This window comes from Tamandua tetradactyla, chromosome 16 (genome assembly GCF_023851605.1).
Source record: "Tamandua tetradactyla isolate mTamTet1 chromosome 16, mTamTet1.pri, whole genome shotgun sequence".
Taxonomy (NCBI): domain Eukaryota; kingdom Metazoa; phylum Chordata; class Mammalia; order Pilosa; family Myrmecophagidae; genus Tamandua; species Tamandua tetradactyla.
In genome coordinates this window covers 80,295,202-80,318,942 of record NC_135342.1, presented here as the reverse complement: position 1 = coordinate 80,318,942, position 23,741 = coordinate 80,295,202, and the positions used below count along the sequence as shown (strand labels likewise).

The following is a 23,741-nucleotide window of genomic DNA, read 5'->3' as shown; positions in this document are numbered from 1 at the left end:
AGGTCACTGTGACCGGAAGCGGAGAGAGCGCGGCGGACGTCGTAAAAAGCCGCGCCGAGCTGCTTTTCGGCAGGCTCTGGAGAGGCCGCTTTCCGGCGGCGTCCCGGGAGAAGCGCGAGCGGAGTCTGTGGGAGTTGGTCTCTGAGGAGCCGAGACCCGCAGCAGGGCCGGTCCTGTGGGGGTTCCACCAGCCAGGAAGCCGCTCCTGGGAGTTGCCGCCATTTCGTCTCCCTATTTCGCTGAGGCGCTGCGCGGTCGGGCAGCGAATCCAGGCCTGAGGCGCGTGCCCAGGGTCCTCCCGGGCTCAGCATGCCCGGGGTGAAGCTGACCACCCAGGCCTACTGCAAGATGGTGCTTCATGGCGCCAAGTACCCCCACTGCGCCGTCAACGGACTCCTGGTGGCCGAGAAGCAGAAGCCGCGCAAGGAGCACCTCCCTCTGGGTGGCCCGGGCGCCCACCACACCCTCTTCGTGGACTGTATCCCCCTCTTCCACGGCACACTGGCCCTCGCCCCCATGCTGGAGGTGGCCCTCACCCTGGTAAGCCCCGGCTAGGGCGTCTTCCCTGCCCGTGTTGGCCTCGGCCGCCCTCGGGGCCAGCACGGGAGGAGGTTTGCTTTGCGGTTCATTTCCAAGCAGTCCCGGCTGGAAGCTCCAAGCTGTCCAGAAGGACTCTCCCCTTCCCCAGAAGGAATGACCCCTCCCTACGGGGCTGTGACGGTGAATCGGAGCGCTCAGGGTCTTTGCCTGGCACGTAGTAAGCGCTCAGTAAATGGTTCTTGCATCAGGGAAGCACCAGTGGTCGTACCGGCGCCCTTAACCGTCACGGATGTTTTTAGAGGCGCTTTAGCCGACAGATAATACATTAGCTTTCTCAGATCAGATCAGTGGCTTTTATAGGAACCAGCCGTCGTGAACAGAGTTTATATTGGGGATTTTGAATTGTGGGATGTTTTGACGTGTTGGAACTTGAACGCTGTCGTTTGGCTCTTCCTCACCTCCCCAGAGACCGTTTCTAATTGACATGGAAATAAACGCTGCGATTCTTGCCATGTCAGTACTTGGGAGCCCGAGAAATCAAACGCCTTTAGAAAAGCACTGCTTTTCTTGGATGTGCTTTAGTGTTTTGTTATCTGTCCCCATTGGGAGCTAGTGACATATCTAGAATGCTTCTCTGGTTTTTGAAAACTAAAGAGCTTTGTGAAATTAAAAAGCATGAGCAGGGCCGTGCACAGGTGGCTCAGTGGCGGAATTCTTGCCTGCTGTGCTGGAGACCTGGGTTTGATTTCCAGAACTGCCCATGTAAAAAAAAAAAAAAAAAACGGAAACAGACCTGTCTTCTAACCAGTACAACCCTATGGTGTTTCTGTTTGCAATGACTGTTTTTTGCAATCAATGGGAAAAAGATTTAGATACAGATCAACTGGTTGGTAATCGAATTTTAGGTAGTTTTTTGAGTTGTAATTACCGATGAAGAAAAAAACACCATCTGTAAATTCCATTGAGTTGTTAAAATCTTAGGGAGAAATGAGCCGGCACCTCAGACATGTCTATCTGAGCTGAAGTTCTGTTTATCTTTCATTTAAGTATGAACTGTCATGCTAAAGAAATATTATTTAAACTGTGTGAGAAGTAGTTAAGTTTGAGAAGGTGTACATAGAAATACGTTCTCTGTGCTGCCCACCAAGTAAAATGCATCCATTTCACAGTTTTTCCTAATTATATAAATTTTTGGTAAGCAAGAAGTACCTTGGACAAAAAGTCATGGCCAAAGGCTACTGGACATCTTTGAGTGCTTGTTAAAATGAGTCATTGTGTGACTTTTGTTTTCTCCTGGTCTCAGCTTCTTAAAGCTCTATGTAGGTAAAGGATTTGAAGTTACAGATGTGCTCGCCTGTCTTGGGCAAGTCTTGTTTCCTTTCTTCATTGTTCTTCAGGTCAAAACCAGAATTCTGGATAAAAGATGGAAAATATGTACCTGGCATTTATAGAAGTCACCATTTTAGCTCCTGAAGAAATGTGTTATAGGTACCAAGACATTTGTGGTGTGCATATATCAGTTTTAATGCATGTATTTTCAACCTGCTGTCTTAGTGCTTCTCTTATCAGGGAAATCTCAGAGTGATCTGATTTGTGAGATAGATTGACTTACAAGAAACCAGATTTACCATTATCATTAATTGGGATTATTCATCTCTCCAGTAAATGTTTTCTGAGTACCTGCTTTGTGTGAGGCTTGTGCTGGGAAGGTATGACAGGAGATCAAGCATGGACTTGCAGCAAGCAGAGAAGAATAAATCAAATAATAAGTGTCATTTTTGGGGTTAAGTAGAAAGTGGTGATAGATCAGAGAAAAGTCAGCTACCCAGGCAATGTGTAGTTGGGGAGGAAATTTCCAGAGAAAGACCTGCAAGCAGTGGCCTGGTAGGCCAGTCATATAGTAACCCAGGTGGGATTGTGGAGAGAGCATTCAAGGCGGTGGGACCAGCATGTACAAAGGCCAGGAGAAATGGGGGTGGGGGGGGAGTGGAGTGAGGAGAAGGAGTTAGAGTGAAGGGTATAATGGGGCAGAGATAGAGAGACATGAGCAGTGGGCAGATGGCAGAGGACCTTGTAGGTCCAGTGAAGGGACTGGGTATCATCCAGAGGACGGGGAAGCTATGAAGGAGAGTTGCGTGATCAGATTTGTGTCAAAGTAACTGCTCCAGCCTGCAGCGTGGAGGATGCTGGAGACGATCCAAACAATAGCAGAGGCAGAGAAATGAAAGCTAAGTGCAGTTTGGGTTCCGAGAAGGGGGTAGATCAGAGACAACCAGGAGGAAGAATCCACAGGACTTAGTGACGAATTGTACATGGACATAAGGAAAGGTTTCTGGCATATGCATCAACAACAGTGGTGCCCTTCACTGAAGGAACTAGGGCAGAAAAGCAGGTTTGGAGGAGCAGTGATCATTTCAGTTTGGGACATACTGTGTTGGGAAAGTTCAAGTGAAGCTGTCCTAATGTTGGAAGTTGAGCGTGTGGATTCGGACTCAGAAAATAGATAGGCTGGAATTGTAGGCTGGGATCCAGTAGCTTAGTAACTTCTGAAGCCAGGAGAGCGGGCAGTGCCACCCCAGGACAGTGTGGAGTGAGAAACAAACTGCAGACACGAACCTGAGGAGCTCTGGGTTTATACAAGGTAGTAGAAGAACAGGAGCCAGCAAGGGGACAAGGGAGCAGACAGAAGAAAACCCACAATCTGTGGCAGTATTGACCAGACAACAAATAAAGACACTAAAGTCCTATCAGAAATATTTAAGAATATGTTAAAAGACAAACTTAACTTTGAAGTATCAAATATTATTAATTCTTCTCATTTACAGCGTTGTGTTTCTGAGTATGGGATGTGAATGTTATCCTTGAGAGAGTTAAGTATACTTACTATAAAGAGTTCTCTTTACATGAATTTTTCCAAGTTGACATTATCTCCAATGCCTTTCTCCACCTCTGCTGGCCTTAAAGAGCAGAACTGCCTCCCCTCCCTCCTGGGGAGGGAAAACGCCCAGAGAGGACCTTGACTGTCAGAGCCAAGGCACAGCCCCACTGCCACCAGCTTGTTGAAGAGTGAAAGGGCCATTGCTTCAGGCCCAGTTCTGATCTTGCACCTCCTGCCCCTGTGGTATTCCCCACTCCAGTCTCTCCCCTGAACTTACCCTTCAGTGGTTGAGTCTCCTGTCCAGCAAATCTTGGTTCAAACTAAATTCCTTGGAATAACTTCTTTTCAACAATAAAAACAAATAACTAAACTTTTGTCCTTGCTGAGCAGTAGTTGTTTATACTGGCTTTAATTGTATTAACCAAAACTTTGAGTCATAGCCTCAGCAGTAGACAAATACGAAGAAGATACTGATCAAGTACAAATAACTTTCAGGGGGAAGTTACAGAATGAAATTTGCCGCTTGAATCCGTCTAAAAATTTTATATTAAAATTAAGCTATTTATTTTTATTTTCAACTTCTGACTTAGGACCTTTATAACTGAAGGAGATCACAATGTAGTAAGCTCCAGAATTCATAATTGAACTACAGGTTATCAGTGTATCAGCTGGAAGGTATAATTTTAATAAAGCATCTAAATCCATGCAACAGTATAAATAAGGCCTTATTCTCATGACCCTTTTATATTCAGGAATTTCATATTATAATTAGTTTTGAAAAGTGGAAAGTAACTAGATATTCAACCCATCAAAGGGCAATATTAGATTCCTTTGAAAGGTTTTTTCATTATAATTCTCCATTAAAAATGCATTTCTGTGTGCTTTTTACTTCTTTAAAGTATTTATACCTATTATCTTATTTATCCTCACAACCCTTTGACGTAGGCAGTAGAGGAATTATTTCTATTAGCAAAAACCCATAGAATGTTAGTAAAATTAGCATGAAACCATTGTTTAAGCCTTTTTTGTCCCTTTCCCCTCCTCTTGATCTCCTAGTGCAGTGGAACAGCTTTCTGTTGGCCTATTCACTGTGATTTTGATGCAGAATTCTCTCTTCTCTGCCTCCATGAGGATCTTCTCTGTACTTATTTACTTGGATTCCTGTCTTCTGATTCTCTACTGCTTCCTGCTCTTTGTTTATCTCCAAAGCATTCATATGCTAGCCTGGGAAAAGAGTCCTCCTCCTTTCACTCCCCCCCCCCCACCACCCCCCACCCCCCCACCACCCCGATTTCAACTTCCTTCCCCATCTCCATTTACCTCCAAAGCTCTTCTTTCATTGATCCATCCAGCTCCTTTCCATTCCATCAGAAAATTCAGCATCTGATTAAGGAAGGAGCTTTTCTTCTCAGTGAAGCAGAGTCATCTACCTCTAGATTCCAATATCTATTTGTTACTATCTGCAGGGAAGCTCAGCAACTTGGCTGTGAGCCAAGGAGCATGGTTACCTCTGTCTAGAAGCTGAAGAAGGCAAGAAATGAATTTTCCCCTTAAGCCTCCAGAAGAAATGCAGTCCTGATAACCCATTGTAGACTTCTAGTCGGTGAGATAATAAATTTGCGTTGTTTTAAACCACTAAATTTATGGCAGTTTGTTGCAGTGGCAGTTGGAAAGTAGCACAGTAACCATACATGGAATACCATCTTAGTTTTGGCCTCTGGATATAAGGACAGCCTACACTGGAGAGCTGGGAAAGGGGCGCTATATTAGTTTCCTAGGGCTACTGTAAGAAATTACCACAAACTAGGTGGCTTAAAACTACAAGAACTTATTCTTTCAGTTCTGGAGGCCAGAAGTCCCCAATCGAGGTGTCAGCAGGGCAGTGTTCTCTCCAATGGCTCTAGCAGAGGATCCTTCCTTAGCTCTTTTGGCTTTTGGTTTGCTGGTAGTTTCCAGCAATCCTTGGTCCCTTAGTTTGTAGCTGCCTTACTCCAGTCTGCCTCCATTGTCACGTGGCCGTCTTCCTGTGTGTCTTCTCTGTCTCTGTGTGTGCTCTCTTCTTCTTAGAAGGACATCAATCTGGCATGACCGCATCTTAACTAATCACATCTGCAAAGACACTCTTTCCAAATAAGGTCACATTCTGAGGTACTGAGAGTTAGGACTTGATATATTTTGGGGGCCAGACAATCCAACTCTAACAGATACCAAGTTGGACAAGGAGATGAGGATCAACTCAAGTGAAGATAAACTCAAGAAAACTGTCATTCATTGGAAACATAAAGGCTAAGAGAGCTACGCTAAAAGATAGGCTAATTGTATGGAGGGGAACGAGACCAAATTCCCAAATTACAGAGCTAGGCTGTGCCTTTTGATACTACATAGAGATGATTTTATAAAAAGTGAATGAAATTGCTACTCTGTACTGCAGTAGAAAGTTTCTAGAACCTATTTCCTTAAGAGATGTGAAAGAAACAAAATATAAATAGGTTTGGAGTAATTTACAGCAAAATTGCAGCAATAGTCATCATAAATAGTTTTGGTATATAACCCTAATCTTTTGGGTGGATGGCCAGAGCATCCACCTGATTCATTGAGTCCTGGTTTTGACCCAAAATGGTTATTTCATAAACTCTTAGGAGGACAGAATTATTCTTTAATACTCATGGGAGCCAAGGGAACCTTGGGCTGTGGCTATCTTGTATCATCTGCTTTTAGCCTAAACGGAGACTTCAGAGGTGAGAGAACCCAAACTGAAATTCAAGGAAAAGAGCAAAAGGTTGGGTTTAAAAAAAAAAAAAAAAAAAAAGTCAGTATGTATTTTTTTAAATCAGTTAATTCACTGCAGAAAAACAAAATATCAATTTTATTTTTTCTTCTGTAGCCTGAGAGTAGAATTTATTGTGGTGTATTAAAATTCCATCACAACCAGTTAGGATAGCCATTTGTTGCTTTTAATAATGACATTAGACCTACAAGAATCCAAATCTGATGAGAGAAGTGGCATTATAAAATGAACAAAAAAAAATTTAAGTCTGTGGCTGTGCCTCCATTTAAAGCCTGCCATAGGATGCTATGGGATGTGTTTAACAGGAAAACAGCAGTACCACAGCAACACCAGGATAAATAATGGAGGAGGGACAAGAGTTAAGGGGAGGTTTAGATTTCCTGTTTGTTGAGGGTGTATTTATTGGTTATCTTTCTCTTGGGAAGAATGAAATTATCTAAAATTGAGAGTGTTGATAGACTGTGGACCTTGGACATTGTGTGCGATGTGTAATGAATGCAGGGGGCTGAAGGATGCACTGATTGAGAAGTAGATTGGCAAACGATGGTACATACATATGATTGAATATTTTGCTGCCTCAAAAAGGAAAAAAGTTGTGAGGCATTCAATATTGTGAATGAATCTGTGGGACATTTGGTGAGGCAAAATAAGCCAGAAACAAAAGAGCAATTATTGTATGGTGTCATTTAGATAATGCTTTTAAGAAAACAGAGATCTAGATTGTAAGCTCTTGTAGCAGTCACGTTTTGTCTGGAGAGGTAATTATTATTTCTGAATTCTTAGAGACTGTTTTATGTGTATAACCTGGTATTCAGAGACCAAAACAAAGGTGATCAGGTCAGCATTAAGGTCATTCAGAACATAGAGGTAAGGAAGACATTGTGTGTATTTTAGAACCTTACCTGTTCTTTGAGACCAAAGGAAGAAAGGTTTATCTTGTCCAGAACCTAAATTTTCTGTAGCACATAATCTAACTCAACCTGTCTAGATAGCTCATTAAACAATCGAAACACAGGGAGCCCAGAATAAAAATGAGAGCCTTTACTCCTGTATAGCTTAATGTAATGCCTGGATATATCCCAGAATATATTAAGCAGATAATCAAAAAGTATTGACAAAGTTCCTTGACAGATGGAGGAAAAAAATAAAGCACTATGGAACTTTACCACTGGGGAAGCCCCTGATACTGTATCAAACATTAGGGATACCCAGGTCAACAGGCCAAGTCCTTGATCTTGAGATTTGTTCTTGTGAAGCTTATGTATGTAGCAGAGAAGCTTAACTTACCTAAAGGTATGCCGGAGGACCTCTTTTGTTGCTCACATGTGGCCTCACTCTCTCTCACCCCAACTCTGGAAGTGAAATCATTGCCCTTCCCCCTACCTGGAACATGACTACCAGGGGTGAAAGTCTCCCTGGCAGCATGAGAGGTGACTCGCAGGGATGAGTCTGGCCCTGGTACTCTGAGATCAACAATGCCATCCTGTCCAAATGAGGGAAAAGAAGTATAACAAATAAGGTATCAGTATCTGAGAGAGTTCAAATAGAATCTAGAGGCTACTCTGGAGGTTGCTGTTACTCAAACAACATCAGTTAGACATTGCTGCCTATCATAACTTGCAAACCCCAACCAAAACCATTCCAGCCAATCCTAAAGAACACGTAGCACAATATGTAAGATTCTACAAACATTCCATGTACTAGTGTAACTTTTCAGAAACTACAACCTCTAGATGGATCCCTGGACCAGATTAGTCCTGAAACCTAGAGGGGCCAGTGTTTCCAGAACATCAGCTAGTTCCATTTCCCTACCCCTTATTATTGACAACCCTTCCAACGTGAAAAAGTTAGAATGGCCATAGCCCAAATATGCCTCAAGAATGGGAGAAAGATCAAAGATGATGCTGGAGTTATACAGAGAAGATAGGGTTTAACAAAAGAGTATGTTTGCTGAATCATTGTATTGATATTTCTTTTAGTCTCCGGTGTCTTAGAGCAGCTAGAAGTAAAAACCTAAGATTGTGTAATTGTAACCTATACCAAAGTCTGAAATCTGTGCTACAATTAATTGTTATGATATGCTTTGAAACTTATTACTTTTTTGTTTATAGGTTATTCACAAAACAGAAAAAGTCGATTGTGATGATAAAAAAAGAAAAGAAAATTAAAAAAAAAAACTTTCTGTAGAAACTTGGTTCTGTATGTGTGTATGCACACGCATGTGCACCTGCCTACCTGTGTGCCTGTTTACCCACATTCCAGCATGAAGATTTGCTCATGATATGTTGCTAGGTATCCTGACATATGGAAGACGTGGTTTAGAGAGAAACTTAAATTCCCATCTGGCCCTCCTGCTTCCTGGCTGTGCAAACTTACAACCTTTCAAGCTTTCGTTTGCTTATATATGAAGGACTTAATTTAAGTGGTCTTAAGGATTTTTCAAAACCCAAAACACCACCATTCTTTATATTGTAGAAGAAGATGTGCAAATATTGCCTTCTCCACGCTCCCCCCTCAACCTCCCACAGCAGAACACACATTTAGTGCGCGTTCATCTTGGGTCCTTCTGCTGGAACTGGAGAATAAGGTCGACCTCTTCCTCATGTGCAGCCTGGCTCCTGGCTATCACAGTGTCCTCCGCCATGGGAGGAGGCCGGCGGGTCTCAGAGTCAGGCACTGGTTTAATTAGATGTATTGTTTGTTTCGTTTTTGTATCCTTTCTTCTGGTGAATGGGATGCAAGGATTCTATTGTCTCTTGTCCCAGCATTTGGTGGGGAGAGGGACCTCCTGTGTTTAATGAGGTTTGATATATAAGGGAACATCATTCATCTTTTCTTCCCAATTTTGTTCCTCTTTCAGATTGATTCATGGTGCAAAGATAATAGCTATGTGATTGCTGGTTATTATCAAGCTAATGAACGTGTAAAGGATGCCAGGTATGTCCATGCAAAAACCATTCTGGTCTGAAAGGATGACTTATCATGTGACATATGGGACGTTCTCCGATGTGCTGTGTCTGAGAACATAGCTTTTCCCCCCTGCCCCATGCCCCAGTCAGTTTATACTATTTGAGGGGACCTGTGGGGTGGATCATTCCAAAAACAGAAATTCTAAACATTTATATGTAACGTTGGGATTCTGTTTTGTGTCTTCTTTATTTTACTGGAAGGGAATTCATACAATGAAAGCAACAGTCAGGGGCCCCTGGTTTCTGCCTCTCTCAGCTCTGCCTTGCTTCCCATTCTCAAGCTAGGAAGACTGTTGTAGGGCAGAGCTTTAAGAAGGAATACTGCGCTCTTTGGGATAAATAAAATGGCTTTTCTGTTTGGGGCTCTTAGGGTCTGATACTCTGATGAAAATGTGATGTTTGCTACTTCTTTTTTACTTGCCCTGGTTCCATTTATCAATATTTCCCCCATTACGGTTCTCGTTAATGAGCAAAACTGAAAACTTTGCTTTATTTCTACATCAGTCATGGTCCCAACAACAACAACAAAAAAACAAATGACACACTCAACTTAGGATAATTTGAGGAGGGTTCAATACACAGATTGTTTACAGAGGTGTGGAAAGTGTGCCAGAGGTCTCCCAAGAGGGTAGTGCTGTGATCCCGAGCTGGGGCTAAGGGCTGAGACCATCCCTGGACCTAAAGGAACAAGGGAGGAAGGAGTTGGGTAGAGAAGGCCCCTTAGAAAGGAGCAATGACTTTGTCAAAAGACACGGCCAGCCTGACATGACCTGAGCTTCCTTTTTCCCCTCCACTGGATTTCTCCAGAGGATTTCCTTTGGCTGAACCCAACCCAAACCAAAGGAACAAATGGAAGATACCCTGTACCACATATAAAGGAAGCAGACACCAGGATCCCCAAACAGGATTCTTCATGTTGTCTGATAGAGAAGACTGACTCATTTCCAGGGAATTAGGGGATGCAGTGAAGTTTTCCAAACCAGTATTGCCTCTCAGTTTTACAGATAGTTGTCTGACTCAGGCAAGAAATTGAACTCTGTTTTTGAAAAATAATACAATAAACTGGTGACGAGGTATTATTATCAGTGATGAGACACGAATGCATGTCAGAAATGTACGCACTATTAGCCTTGGAGAACTAGTTCTAGTCACTGAATTCAGAGGGATGCAAGAGAACAAGAGAGAGAAGTTGGGTTCAGAAATGATTCTTTTCACATCTCCAGGGAGGCTCAATCCTGGACGTACTAGACAAAGACTTTTTTAAATGTTCCTAAATATGCTCAAAGAGCTAAAGAAAAATAAAATAAAAGAACAGAGCTGAAGGAAGTCAGGAAAATGATAGAGAAATACAAAGAGAGTAGCAATAGAGACATGGAAATTATGAAAACCAAACAGAGCTGAAGACTACCATAACAGAAATTAAACTATTTCTAGAGGGGTTCAGCAGCAGATGGGAGCTGGCAGAAGAAAGAATCAGTGAACTTGAAGAAAAGACAATTGAAATCATTCATCCTGAGGAGTTGAAAGAAGAAAACGAAGAAAAATGAACAAAGCCTGAGGAAACCCATGGGATACATCATTCATACCTATATGCATTGTGGGCATCCCTGAAGGGGAAGAAAGAAAGGGCAAAGAAAATATTCGAAGAAATAATGGTTGAAAACATCCAAAATTTAACAAAAGACGTGAATATGTATTTCCAAGATGTCCAATGAACTTCAAACAGGATAAACCCAAATACACCCATACCATACTATATTATAATGAAACTGTCGAATGCCAAAGATAAAGAGAGTATTCTGAAAGCTGCAAGAGAAAAGCAGCAAGTCACCTACAAGGAGATGTCAGTAAGATAAAGGGCTAATTTGTCATCGGAAACCATGGAGGCAAGAAAGCAGTGAGAAAGACATTTTTAAAGTGTTAAAAGCAAAAAACTGCCAACCGAGAATTCTGTATTTGACAAAACTGTCTCAGAAATGAGAGCAAGATTAAGACATTTCCAGATAACTAAAAGTCAAGGGAGTTGGTCGACACTAACCAGCATTACAAGAGATGCTAAAGAGTGTTCTGCAGCTTCAAAGAAAGGACAGTAGTTGCAAGAAGAAATAAAGGTCCCTGGTGAGGATAATAACATAGGTAAATATAAATGCCAGTATTATTGTATTTTTGATGTATAACTCTCCTTTTACTTCCTACAGGATCTAAAAGGCAAATGAATAAAATGATTCATTTTAATGATAAATCAGTCGTTTTAAACTCATAATATATAAACATGTAATTTGTGACAAGAGCTACATAAAGGTAAGAGGATGGAGGAGTAAAAGTAAACTAAAATGGTATAAAATTAGGATGTTAAATTTAAGCCCTATGAAAACTAGAAAGAAAATATCAGAGAATATGTAAGCTCATAGAGGCAGAAATTCGAGTACAGGTTGCCAGGGGTGGGGGGCAAGGTGAATGAAAAGTTAATGCATAAGGGGGGTAGGGTTTCTGTTTGGGGAAATAGGAAAACTTTAGTAATGCAGGTGGTGAGGGTACCTCAGTATTGTGAATGTGAGTAATCCCAGTGAATAGTATGCTTGGAACTGGTCGAGATGGGAAAGTTATGCTGGGTATATGTTCCCACAGCTTAAAAAAGAAAGAGCAACTAAAGAGACAATGACAAATGTAACACATGATCTTGGACGGCAAGGGAAGAGAAAAGGCTCAAAGAGACATTATTTGGATATATGAGAAAAATAAAATATAGACTGAGTTTTATGTAAATGTTAAATTGCTTGAACTTGATAACTGCATTTATATATGTGAATATCCTTGTTCTTAAGAAATGTACATGATGGTATTAAGTGTTTGAGGAGCTTGATACATACAACCTACACTGAAGTGTTCAGAAATTGAATGGAGGGAAGGAAGGGGAGGGAGGGAGGGAGAAAATAGTAGAAGTGACAAAATGTTAAAATTAACGGATCTGGATATTGGGAGCAAATGCAGGTAGGGGTATGTTAGAATTATTTGTATAGAGTTTGTATTGTTTTGTAAGTTTGAATGTATTTCAAAATAAAAAGTTAAAAAGAAAATGGCTCCTGTTAAAAAGTGTTTGCTGTGGACAGCTCTGAAATCATAGAAGCCCCAAGCACTTGCTTTCCTTACCACCTCTCTAACTGTTCTTTCTCTGAGTCTGTGAACAGCACTTGTTTCTCCTCCTCCTATAGGTCTCTTACTAACCTCACTCCTTCTGGACTTTCTTTCTGTCTGATTCCAGCTGCCTCCCGTGTATTGAGGACTCTCCAGAGTCTCCATTTCCAGCTGGAGCAAAAGCCTATTCGTGGCTCCCGTGTGAATCTTTGTCATAGTTACAACCAAAGGATTTACTCTGTATGGAATGCCTGCCATGGGCCTAGCCCTGTGCTTTTCTGAGAAGGAGATATACAGCTAAAACCTGAGCCTTTGTACTCGGATTGCTAAGTTTAGCAGGAAAAACATCACAAACAAACCTGTAAAGCAGGACAGTGTGACCCATACCATGAGGGTGCTAAGGAAGGCTGGAACAACATGAGGCAGGGAAGAGTCACTTCAATTAGTATCACCAGAGAAGCCCTCAGGGAGGGATGCTGTTTGAACTGACCCTCAAGAGGGGGTAGAGTTTTGTCACATACAAATGTGGAGACCAGAAGGTAGGTGCTCTCCAGGAAGAGGGGGACAGCATTACAAAGGCACTAGGTGGAAAGATGTAAGGAGCAACATTGGGGCAGAAGAGTACAGGGTACAAGAATGAAAATGGCAGGGAATGAAACTGGAAAGCTAGAATGCCCTGAAAAAGTTTGAACTTTATTTTATAAGTCACGGGGAATCACTGTTAAAAGGAGAATTTCCCTAAACTGAGCAGTGCTCTCAACAGCTACTTTTACAAAACAGAAAGGACCCCAGGCAAGAGGCAGTAACATCACATGATCAGGTTAGTCTAGACCCTGTATTTCTTGTCAGTCTCCTCCCCCCAAATGGTTCTCCACTGGCTCTCATCCTCTGCTTTTTTGCACATGCCTTGTTGGGCTCAGGGCCCTCTCGATCTTCCTGTCTCCATTTTGACCTCATTTCAACTCAGCCTAGAATTAGCCTGCTCAGACACCATTTCATGCTCTTCATACCTTCTTCCAGAATTCCCCTGTTCCTCTACAACTCCAGTCTATCATCTCCGTTTGGTGGGGAGTAGGGAGGGAGGTTGCATTTTCCCATCAATATCAATTTTTAAGTATGTAGTAAACAGTCTCTTGTAGAGGGGATTAAAACATTAGCAGGTGGTGGGGGTGGAGGGAGCCCAGTAATCCTTTAGGTCCCTTTTAACCCCAATAGTCGCTGCATTGCTTCGATATTTAATCTGCCCCTCCAGCCTGCCGGTGCTGGAGTTCCCACTGTACCTGACACTGGGCTTTGTTTGCGTCATCCCACTTAATCCTCATAACCATGCTTAGTGAAGAGACTCCAGCCAGGGAAGGAGTTCATAAAGCCTCAGCTGGGAAGCTCCAGACCTTGGATCATGCTAACTTCATTCTTAAATACTGTTTACTTCTACGTAGGAAACCCTCCTTTCCCTCTTCAGTCGACCTAGCTAAAAATTTGCTCATTTTAGAAATCTCTGATTAATACTGTCTCACAGCATAAGCTTTGGGCTCAAATGCTAGACTTGGATTCAAACCTTAGATGTCTTACTGATTTAGCTCTTTGGGCCTCAGTGGACCTTAAATGGGGGTAAGAACATGTGCTTCCCAGGGGTATTGCCCCAAAGGGGTTGAAGGCTTGAGATGGAATAGAATGTAACCAGTTTAATGCTGTGTTTGGTTCTAAGTAAGGCTGCTGTAAGCCATTAATAGTCCTAATCCTTTTTTTCAAAAAAGGATCTTTCAGACAATGTTTTAATGTTATAAAGATATTAGAGGTGTTTATAAGTGTTTTACTCATTTCCTAAACTTGAGATATCAACTTTATTATAGCATTTCATAACTGCTTGTGTTTTAATACATAATTAGCATTTCATATGGGTTTATTTCAGGACCTGACACAGTACTCTAGCCTTAGGTAGATCCTCAGTAAATAGCTTTCAGATACGAAATGTAAGGTATAAATTACCTCTTAAATGCCTTCTGTTGTATTGATTGGGGAGGGACAGAGTTGTCTGACTCTTCAAGGCCCCCGCAGTTTTGTTTGACAGATGATGCTTCAAGGGGACAAGAGTCGATACAGACTAGTAGGAAGCCTAGTACTGAGTTATTTGAATGTCATAATGTGGCAGTCACTGCAGGAATGGGGTCCCTCAGTATTCAAGTCTAAGTGCATAATACCGAAAAGAAAAAAATGAAACCAAATTAGCAATTCTTTCAAATACGTTGACGGCATTTTTGTAACATTATTTCAAAATAATGAACTTTAAATTCAAGTTCTTAGACATCTGAAATGATCATTTTTGTTTTTATGTTTTGTTTTTCAAATTTATTTCAAAATTTCTAACATCTCTCTGCCAGCCAAGCAAAAACTCCTCCTTCCTGGTGACCTCTATACCACTATCTGTCTATGAATGTCCTATTTCTAATTATTTCACATAAATGAAATCATACAGTATTTGTCCTTATGTGCTTTGTGTACTTCACTTGCCATGTTTTCTAGTATTGTCCACTTTGCAGCATGGATCAGTACTGCATTCTCTCTTATGGCTGAATAATATTTCATTGGGTGTACGTACCACATTTTGTTTATCCAGTCATTTGTTGATGGACACTTGGGTTGTTTTGACCTTTTGACTATTATGAATAATGCTCTTATTAACATTGGCGTACAAGTATCTGAGTCCCTATTATATCTTGAAGTGGAATTTCAGATCATATGGTCATTCTATATTTAGCTTTTTGAGGAACCACCATACTGCTTCTCACAGTGGCTGCACCATTTTACATTCCCATTGTTTTTCTTTTTAGTGAATGTTTCTTTGACTGCCTTCCCAATAAAAGTCACCAACTGGTATGATATTCATAAGTGTTAAGAATAATAGCTTTATAGAGAAGAGAAAAACAATTAAGAGAATCAGCAAAAAATAAAATTGGCTCTTTGAAAAAGAAATAATAAAATGGCAAATCTTTAGCCAGACTGACAAAAAAGACAACAAATAACCTAAAATCAGAAATGAAAATTTCTGTAAGATCTACTGATCTTACAGAAATAAAACAGATTATGAGAATACCATGAACAATTATATGCCAACAACTTAGATAATCAAGACAAAATAGAAAAATTCCTAGAGCTATGCATGTTACCTAAATCGAATCAACGTGAAATAGCAAACCTATAACAAATACAAAGGTTGAATCAATAATCAAAACTCCAACAAAGAAAAGTCTAGGACCAGATGGCTTCACTGGTGAATTTTACCCATCACTTAAAGAAGAATTAACACCAGTCCTTCTCAAACTCTCCCAAAGAATTCAAGAAGAAGGAGTAAGTCCCAATTCATTCTGTGAGGCCCCAGCATTACCCTGATGCCAAATCCTGGTAAAGACATCACAAGAAGAAGAAAATACAAACCAATTTCCCTTATGAAATACAGAGGCAAAAATCCTTAACAAAATACTAGCAAACTGAATCCAGTGGCACATTAAAAAGATTATTTGTTATGAGTAAGTGGAGTTTATCCAAGGAATGCAAGGGTGGCAACATTCAAAAATCAATGTGTAATACATACCACATAAAGGGAACAAGTGGGGAAAAAAAAAAACACGATTAGTTCAGTAGACACCTAAGCAGCCTTTGATAAAATTCAACATACTTTTGTGATTAAAAAAATACTTAGAAAACTACGAAGAGAGAAAACATTCTCAATATGATAAAGGCCTTTATGAAAACCCAGTTAACATCATACTCAGTGATAAAAAACTTAAAACCTTCCCCTTAAGATCAGGAACATGACAAGGAAGCCCATTATCGCAATTATAATTCAGTATTGTACTAGAAGTTCTAACCAGTTTTAATTGTACTAAAAAGTACTAAAAGTTAGGCAAACAAAAAGAAATAGAAGATATTCAAATTGAAAAGGAAGAAGTAAAACTATCTCTGTTTTGCCAGTGAAATTTTATATATAGAAAATCCAAAAGAATTCACAAGAAAACTATTAAAGCTAATAAATAATTTCATCAAAGTGACAGTTACAAGATCATGTTTCTGTATACTAGCAATGAGCAATCCAAAGAAGAAATTAAGAAAACAGTTCTATTTACAGTAGCATCTAAAGAGAATGAAATATCTGGAAATAAATTCAAACAAGGATATAAAAGATTTACACACTGAAAATTACAAAATATTGCTAAAACATATTTTTAAAATGCCTAAATATATGGCAAGATATTGTGGTTCATGAATTGGAAAACTTAGTATTGCTAATATGTCACTATTACCCGAAGAGATTTACTAATTCACTACAATCCCCATCAAAATTCCAGGAGCCTTTTATAGACATGGAAAAGCTGATCTTCAAACTCATACAGAACCACAATAGGCCCCAAATATAACCAAAATAGTTCCGCAAAAGAAAACAAAGTCCCCAAATTGCAAAGCTACATTAATCAAAACAGTGAAATAGGGCCTAAAGATAAACACATAGACCAATGGGACAGAATTCAGAGTCCAGAAATAGTCCCACACATCTGTGATTAAATTGATTTCCAACAAGGGTGGTGAATTCATGTAATGTAGAAAGAAGAGTCTCATCAACAAATGGTGTTGGGAAAACTGGATATACACATATAAAAGAATGAAATTAGACCCTATTCACGCCATATATAAAAATTAACTCAAATGAATCAAGAACCTTAATGTAAGAGCCAAAACTATAAAATACTTAGAAGATATCATAGGGACAAACCTTCAAGACCTGGGATTCAGCAATGAATTCTTAAATATGACACCTAAAGCACAAGGAACGAGAGAAAGAGGTAAATTTGACTTCAGCAAAATTTAAAACTTTGGTACATCAAAGGACATATAAAAGAAGTTTTGATCTACAAAAAGTTTTGTACTTCAAAGGATATGGGATAAATAGTTGCAAACCATATCAGATAATGGTTTCATATCTAGAATATGTAAAGAACTTTTACCATACAAAAAGACAACCCAATTTAAAAATGGACAAAGGAGGGGTGCATTGATAGTTCAGTGGTGGAATGCTTGCCTTCCATGCGGGTTTGATTCCCGGATCATGGGCCCACCCCTCCCCACCAAAAAGAAAAAAGAAAGAAAAGATGGACAAAGGACTTGAATAGACATTTTGCCAATGAAAATGAACAAATGACCAATAAGCATATGAAAAGGTGCTCAACATCATTAGTCATTAAGGGGAATCAACCACAGTGATTTGGTCAGGAGAAATAGCAAAGAAACAAAACCAAAAACAAAATGAGCAGTTACCACTTCATGTCCCCAAAGATGACAGTTATTTTTTAAAAAATGGAAAATAATGTATTGGAGAGAATGCCGGGAAATTGGGACTCTAGTACATTGTTGGTGGGAATGTAAGAGTATAGGCACTGTGGAAAGCAATATAACAGTTGTGCAAAAAGTTAAATTTAGAATTAGCAAATGACCTGGCAACTCAACATCTAAGTATGTACCCAAAGAAAGTAAAAACAGGGTCTCAAACAGATAGTCAATGTTTATACCAACATTATTCACAATAGTCTAAAGGTCAAAACAACTCAAATGTCCATCAATGATTGTATAAACAAAATGTGGTACATACACACAATGGAATATTACTCAACCATAAGAAAGGATGAAGTTCTGAGCCGTGCTGCAACATCCAAAAATCTTAAATATGCTCAGTGAAATAATACACGTAAGGACAAATATTGTGTGATGTCACAGGAGATGTCTAGAAATAATTCTACAGAGACAGAAAATATATTAGAGAGTTGGGGGGAAGAGGAGTGTATGTTTAGTGGATATGGAGTACATGTAAATAAAAATAAACTAAAAAAATTGCAAAAAAAGAACTAATGGATGAACAGAAAAAAATGGATAGATGGAAGCATGTGTGATACAATAAATATAGTAAAATGTTAATTGTAGATCTTGGTGGTAGATATGTGAGTATTATACAAATCTTTCAACTTTGCTGTATATTTGGACATTGTCAAAACAAAATCTCGGGAGGAAAAAAGAAGAGCTTTTTAAGTGTGTTCTTGGTAAAAAGCTCCGTCTTTTGCCTTATGATCCCTAGAATGTGACACATGCATATCCTTAGCACAGGCTGACTTTTCCCTTTGCCTCTAACGTGGGAGTCAGGACTGGTGACAGAGAGCGTGAGTGATGTGTCTTGTTGTCAAGTCAGGCTGGCCAGCAAGCTCAGGAATTATGGGCAGGGTAACTCTCCCTGACAGCTCTGTCCTGCTCTTTGCCATTTAAATGGTTTTTAGAGCTGTGGAGACCTGCAGTTCCATCACCTCATAAACATAGGAAATTGCTCCCTACTCTTCGAGAGCTTTCACTGGTGACCTGAGGGACAGGAGTCCCTGGGCACCTTTCTTTTTTAAACCTTTTTTTAATTATTATTTCATCTTAGTTAACATAATACTGCAGATTTATAATCAGCATGTCAGTATAAATTATAAATTTTGAATATGCAAATAGGACAGATAAAATTCTTTTCATAAAATGTTACTATTTTCATGTTAACCACAAGGGAAGCATTGTGACTGTGTATCATATTTCTTTAAATACACTCATAATAATCAATGTATTTTTATGGCCTTAAAACAACACAATAAGGCTCAGTCCCTGCCCCAAATAGCTGAGAATCTAGTTATAGAGGCAAAATAAAATTCACAAAAAGAAAATTATGTGTCAAAGAGTAAGAGAGCTGTTTAGAAATAAATGCTCAGAGAAGGAAAAAAAAAATGGACCTCAATTGGGGTAGTTTGGCAAGGCTTCAAGAAGAAAATAACCTTTTTCTGAGCATAAAAAGAAGAGTGGGGGCTGTGTGGTAGTGGCTCAGTAGCAGAATTCTTGCCTGTGATGCCAGAGACCCGGGTTCGTTTCCCGGTGGCTGCCCTTGCGAAAATACACACACACACACAAAGATGAGTAAGAATTCTGTAATCAGATTGGCGTGGAAGAGTATTCTAGAGAGAGGGAAGAGAGTGATTGAAGGGCAAAGGTGTGTTAGGGAGAAGACTGATTTTAATTCTTGAAATTAAAGACAATGAAGCCTTCTCCTGTGTGTAGGAATGGTGGCTAATCCACGATGAGAAAGTCCTGGAACTGCCAAGCAGAGACAAAAGGTGGGCTTTTGTCTCATGAGTAGTGATGAGCAGGGTAGATCCGTGTGTGGCCAGCAAGGGGGACACTGATGGAGATTTCCTTTTAGAAATATCAATCGAAGTAGAGTTTTCAAGATACACCAGGTAGGAAGAGTTTACACATTGTGAGACCAGTTAGGAAGCATTTCTAGAAATCCATACTTGTGGTGATACTCTGAACAAAATGGGAAGCAGAAGACAGAGGCAGAAGTTTGCAACACCTGTGAGTGAATGAAGTGGGTGTGGTAACTCCAGGTCATGGGAAATGGGTGCATCTGCCTGGACTCAGTGGGTTTTAGTTGGGGGTGGGGGGTGGCCTCTGTAGGAGTGGCAGATGGAAGCATGACCATCATCAGGCAGTCCTTGATGGACTTCTAGGGCATGGACTCAACAGAAGCTAAGGGCACAGAAGCCAAGATCACATAAAGTGCTGCTGAGGAAATGGAGGAAGTCAACTTAGTAAAAACAAAGAAATATGGTTGAAAGGGAGCAGAAGAATTAGACAGTGGCTAGAGGGAACTGATTACCATTTTCCCCACCTAAAAAGTGGGGGAAACTTCAAAGTTTTAAAACTTTGAAGACTGAGATGGAATCAGTGGAGAGAGAGAATAAGGAGGCCAGAGTGAATGGGCCTGATCCTGAAGTAGGATAGGCAAAATAACTTTGTATTTGGAGATGTTCCATAGGGATGATGTGGGAAACTCTATAATTAGCTTTATTGATTTAAGGTAGAAAGTTGGCAGGGAACAGAGAGCTGGCAATTGATGACTGAGGAAGGTGGAAAAGATTTGGAATAGCTTAGAAATTTTTTAAAAATTAAGGTGATTTGATTGCCCACAACTGTGAGGTCTGTGTTAGCTTTGCCACCTAGAGACGGAGAAGGCAGACCGGGAGCATCTGGGTTGGTACCTGGCCCAGTGGTCTGGTACTCAGCATTGCAGTTCATCTATGTGGCTCTGGCAACAAGTCCTAGGAGGATTTCCTGAGCAGAACAAGGCAGTGCTTGCTTTAGATGTTCCCCATTGCCTTCGCAGTGTTTCCTGTCCTCGGCGTGAGTCATCACTGAGAGCTTTTTGGCTCTGTTGGTTTTTTATTACTTCTGGTTCATTTTTGGTGGTGTTCACTGAGCCTTGGGTAGGCAATGTTAAACGGCATTTACTAGAAAGTATAAGAACTGGGGTTTTTTTGTAGCCCAAACCAGGTTGCTGAGAAGGTGGCTTCCAGAATTGCCGAAGGCTTCAGTGACACAGCGCTCATCATGGTGAGTCATTCATTGTTGCCTTTAGCTGGTTTTTCTGCCTACAGGGTGGCATTCTCTTGCTAACATGGAATTTTATTTTATAAACCATCCCTTTCAGTGGATACTTTAACCAATTTATCTTCTTTAGACTATTGCCACCTTTTGCAGTATTTTCCCAACTGCAGACTTTAAAGTTGGTTGAACCAAAGGCTGTGGTCTGAGTACTGCTGCATTCACAATGCAAGGATAGCTAAAAGGGGATATTATTTTAAATACAGAGGTCCTCAAAGTGAGGTCCCTAACCAGCAGCATTGGCACCACTTGGGAACTCGTTAGAAATGCAGATTTTCAGGTCCCTGCCCCAGGCTCTCTGAATCAGAAATATGAGGGAAGGGGCCCAGCAGTCTGCTTTAGCCAGCCTTCCAGGGATTCTGATGCACCCACAACTGTGAGAACCACTGAATGAGAACAGCCAACACAGCCTCTAGGGAAGGAAGGGGCTTGGATAGACAGATGAATTCCATCAGGAGTCTTGTTAGACCAACTCATTTCAGACAGAATTCTAACAGGACAGAAGTAACATTTTAGAGTGGTATTTTGTGGGAAAAAAATGGTTGATATCAAGTACCTAATATTTGTTCTGCATAGTACAACAGTTTTCTTTAGGCCAGGCTGTCTTTGGGCCTATATCACCTGTCAGATGTGCAATGTCAGGACATCATAGGCAGGGTTTCTGCTCTGGGTGGTGAATGTTAAGCTGCTACTGTCATGAGAGCAAAGAGGGAGGTATCTGAGGGCTTCTGGAAAGGTGCGAGCTGTTGCCTCGGGAGCCTTGCTTTTTGGTTGGCTGTCTGTTCACTCTTGTGTCCTTTGCCTTTGCTCAGGTAGACAACACTAAGTTTACAATGGACTGCTTGGTACCTACAATCCATGTGTATGAACACCATGAAAACAAATGGCGGTGCAAAGATCCACATCAGTGAGTGCCAGCCGGCGTCACGTGGTGTCGTGTGCTCTGAGGCGGGGGGCCTGTGCTGCGGTATACTCTGGGGCCCTTTGCAGCCACCCAGCTCCTCTGAGAAAGCAAATCCTAACCTTCAGGTGCTTTTAAGTTCATACATTCTCCAGAAGTATTTACTGGCCTTTAAAATCATGAATGTTCCTCAGCTCTTCTAGGGCCCCTGGCCTGGGGCCTTCTAAGCAGTAGAGAGAACGTGAGTATTACCTGCAGGGCTTATTGCCCCTCATCCCCAAGCCAAACCATTCTTCCTGCCATTCAGTTTGGTTTGGTTTGTACTCGTTCAGAAAGCACCAGTCATTCACTGGCAGCCTTTCCAGAATTGCATTAGAAGAGCATCATTCGTATTTTAACCAGGGTTTACGTTCTTTGTGTACATTGATGTGACTGGTTTTTCTTGCTTATTCTGTTTCATTATTAAAAGATTAATGTTTCCATGTTTGGCCTCATAGTGATTACTGTGAAGACTGGCCAGAAGCCCAGCGGATCTCTGCGTCCCTCCTGGACAGCCGGTCCTACGAGAGCCTTGTGGATTTCGATAACCACCTGGATGACATTCGGAATGATTGGACCAATCCAGAGATCAATAAAGCTGTTCTACACCTGTGTTAGGGAGGGATTTCATGAACTGGTCCCTGGGCATTTCCACTACCCTGAAGGAGAAAACATATTTTTAAATGTAAATCTCATACCCTGTGTGGAAAGCTGACAGTTTTAAGTGGCATGTGCCTTGAAAAAGTGCAGAATGTCTAACCAGTTATCTTTTTAAGGCAGAGTCTCTAAAAGAGATACAGACTGTTCAATCTGACCATCTATGGATTCTTTCCCAGTTATTTGTTGCTATAATCTTCTAAAACAAAGCTATTTCTGCTTGTCCAAGATTGTTCCTATTAAACACTTTTAACTAACCTTTTATAATCTGTAGAGAATACTTTTTTAAGGTTTATGAACTATCTTTTAAAAAAAAGGCCCACATCTTAAATGAGTGTTTTGTGAATTTTTATACTGTTTGAATCGATGCCATCCAGTCATGAAATTAGGGCACACGTTCAGAGGGTGGAGACTGAGCTGCTCGAACCTGTGTGTTGGTATCACACAGTCAAGTAGGCTGTGCTCAGTGCAAGGCTGGGCTCAGAGCCGCAGTACCTCTAACACAGTGGGAATAAAACCACTGTTGCCTAAGAAACCTTCATAATTAAGGGTATAAGCAAACATCGCTTGTAATGGGAACTTGGAATAGAGCACCGTATAATGCTTCTCAATCAATTGGAAAGCTTGTAAACATTTTGCAGAATCAAGGAGAGACAAATGGAATTGTGCTATGGTCATATGCACTTTCTGCTTTCTTAAAAAAGCAGAAATCATTCCTAACTTCTGATTGCATGATCATCCAAATGGTTCTAATTAGTGTCTTCAAAGTAATTGTTTCTTTTGCATTCAAAGCAGCAAGAGCAAAACAAAACAGACTTCCCAAGTTTTACCAAGCAGTGTCTGCAGTTTTGTTTTGTTTTTGTCTGCAGTTGTTAAGCTCAAAACGTTCGATGTTTTCTAACCTAGTCTTAGAAAATTGATGGGGAAACTTTATGATGCTACTGAATTTTGTCCTTTTTATGTGAATTGTTTTGTACAGAGTTGAGAGAATGTACCTCTACTAATCTCTTTTCTTTGACTTGATGAAAGGATGATTGGTGTAACCTATTGAAGGCTTAACAGTATAGCATTCACTTTTTTCTCTTTAACGAGTAGGGAAAAAATTCGGCCATCACATATAGTAGATGTGCTTTATTCAGTTCACCAAATTCTCTCTTCCCCTTTCTTCAAATACCTCTTATCCTTAACTTTTTAAACTGGCGCTATTTCATAGGGGAACAAGAAACCAAAACGTGTGTACACAGAGTGCACGGGTGGTTCGTGGTAGAATGCTTGCCTTCCATGCAGAAGACCCAGGTTTGATTCCCGGACTATGCACCCCCC

The 23,741-nt window shown here is 40.6% G+C and overlaps 1 protein-coding gene across 2 annotated transcripts; it reads left to right on the top strand.

Annotated features, from left to right (window-relative positions):
- The first annotated feature begins 25 nt into the window (after positions 1 to 25).
- Positions 26 to 23,741, top strand: EMC8 (ER membrane protein complex subunit 8). 2 transcript variants are annotated; one of them, XM_077133221.1, is made up of 5 exons: positions 26 to 540; positions 9,067 to 9,143; positions 20,701 to 20,770; positions 21,638 to 21,728; positions 22,220 to 23,741. In XM_077133221.1, exons 1-5 carry the CDS (start codon positions 310 to 312, stop codon positions 22,474 to 22,476), a joined length of 726 nt encoding a protein of 241 aa, XP_076989336.1. In that variant the 5' UTR covers positions 26 to 309; the 3' UTR covers positions 22,477 to 23,741. The 2 variants fall into 2 exon arrangements, with proteins under 2 accessions (XP_076989336.1, XP_076989337.1); XM_077133222.1 differs by having other exon boundaries at positions 30 to 540; positions 21,634 to 21,728.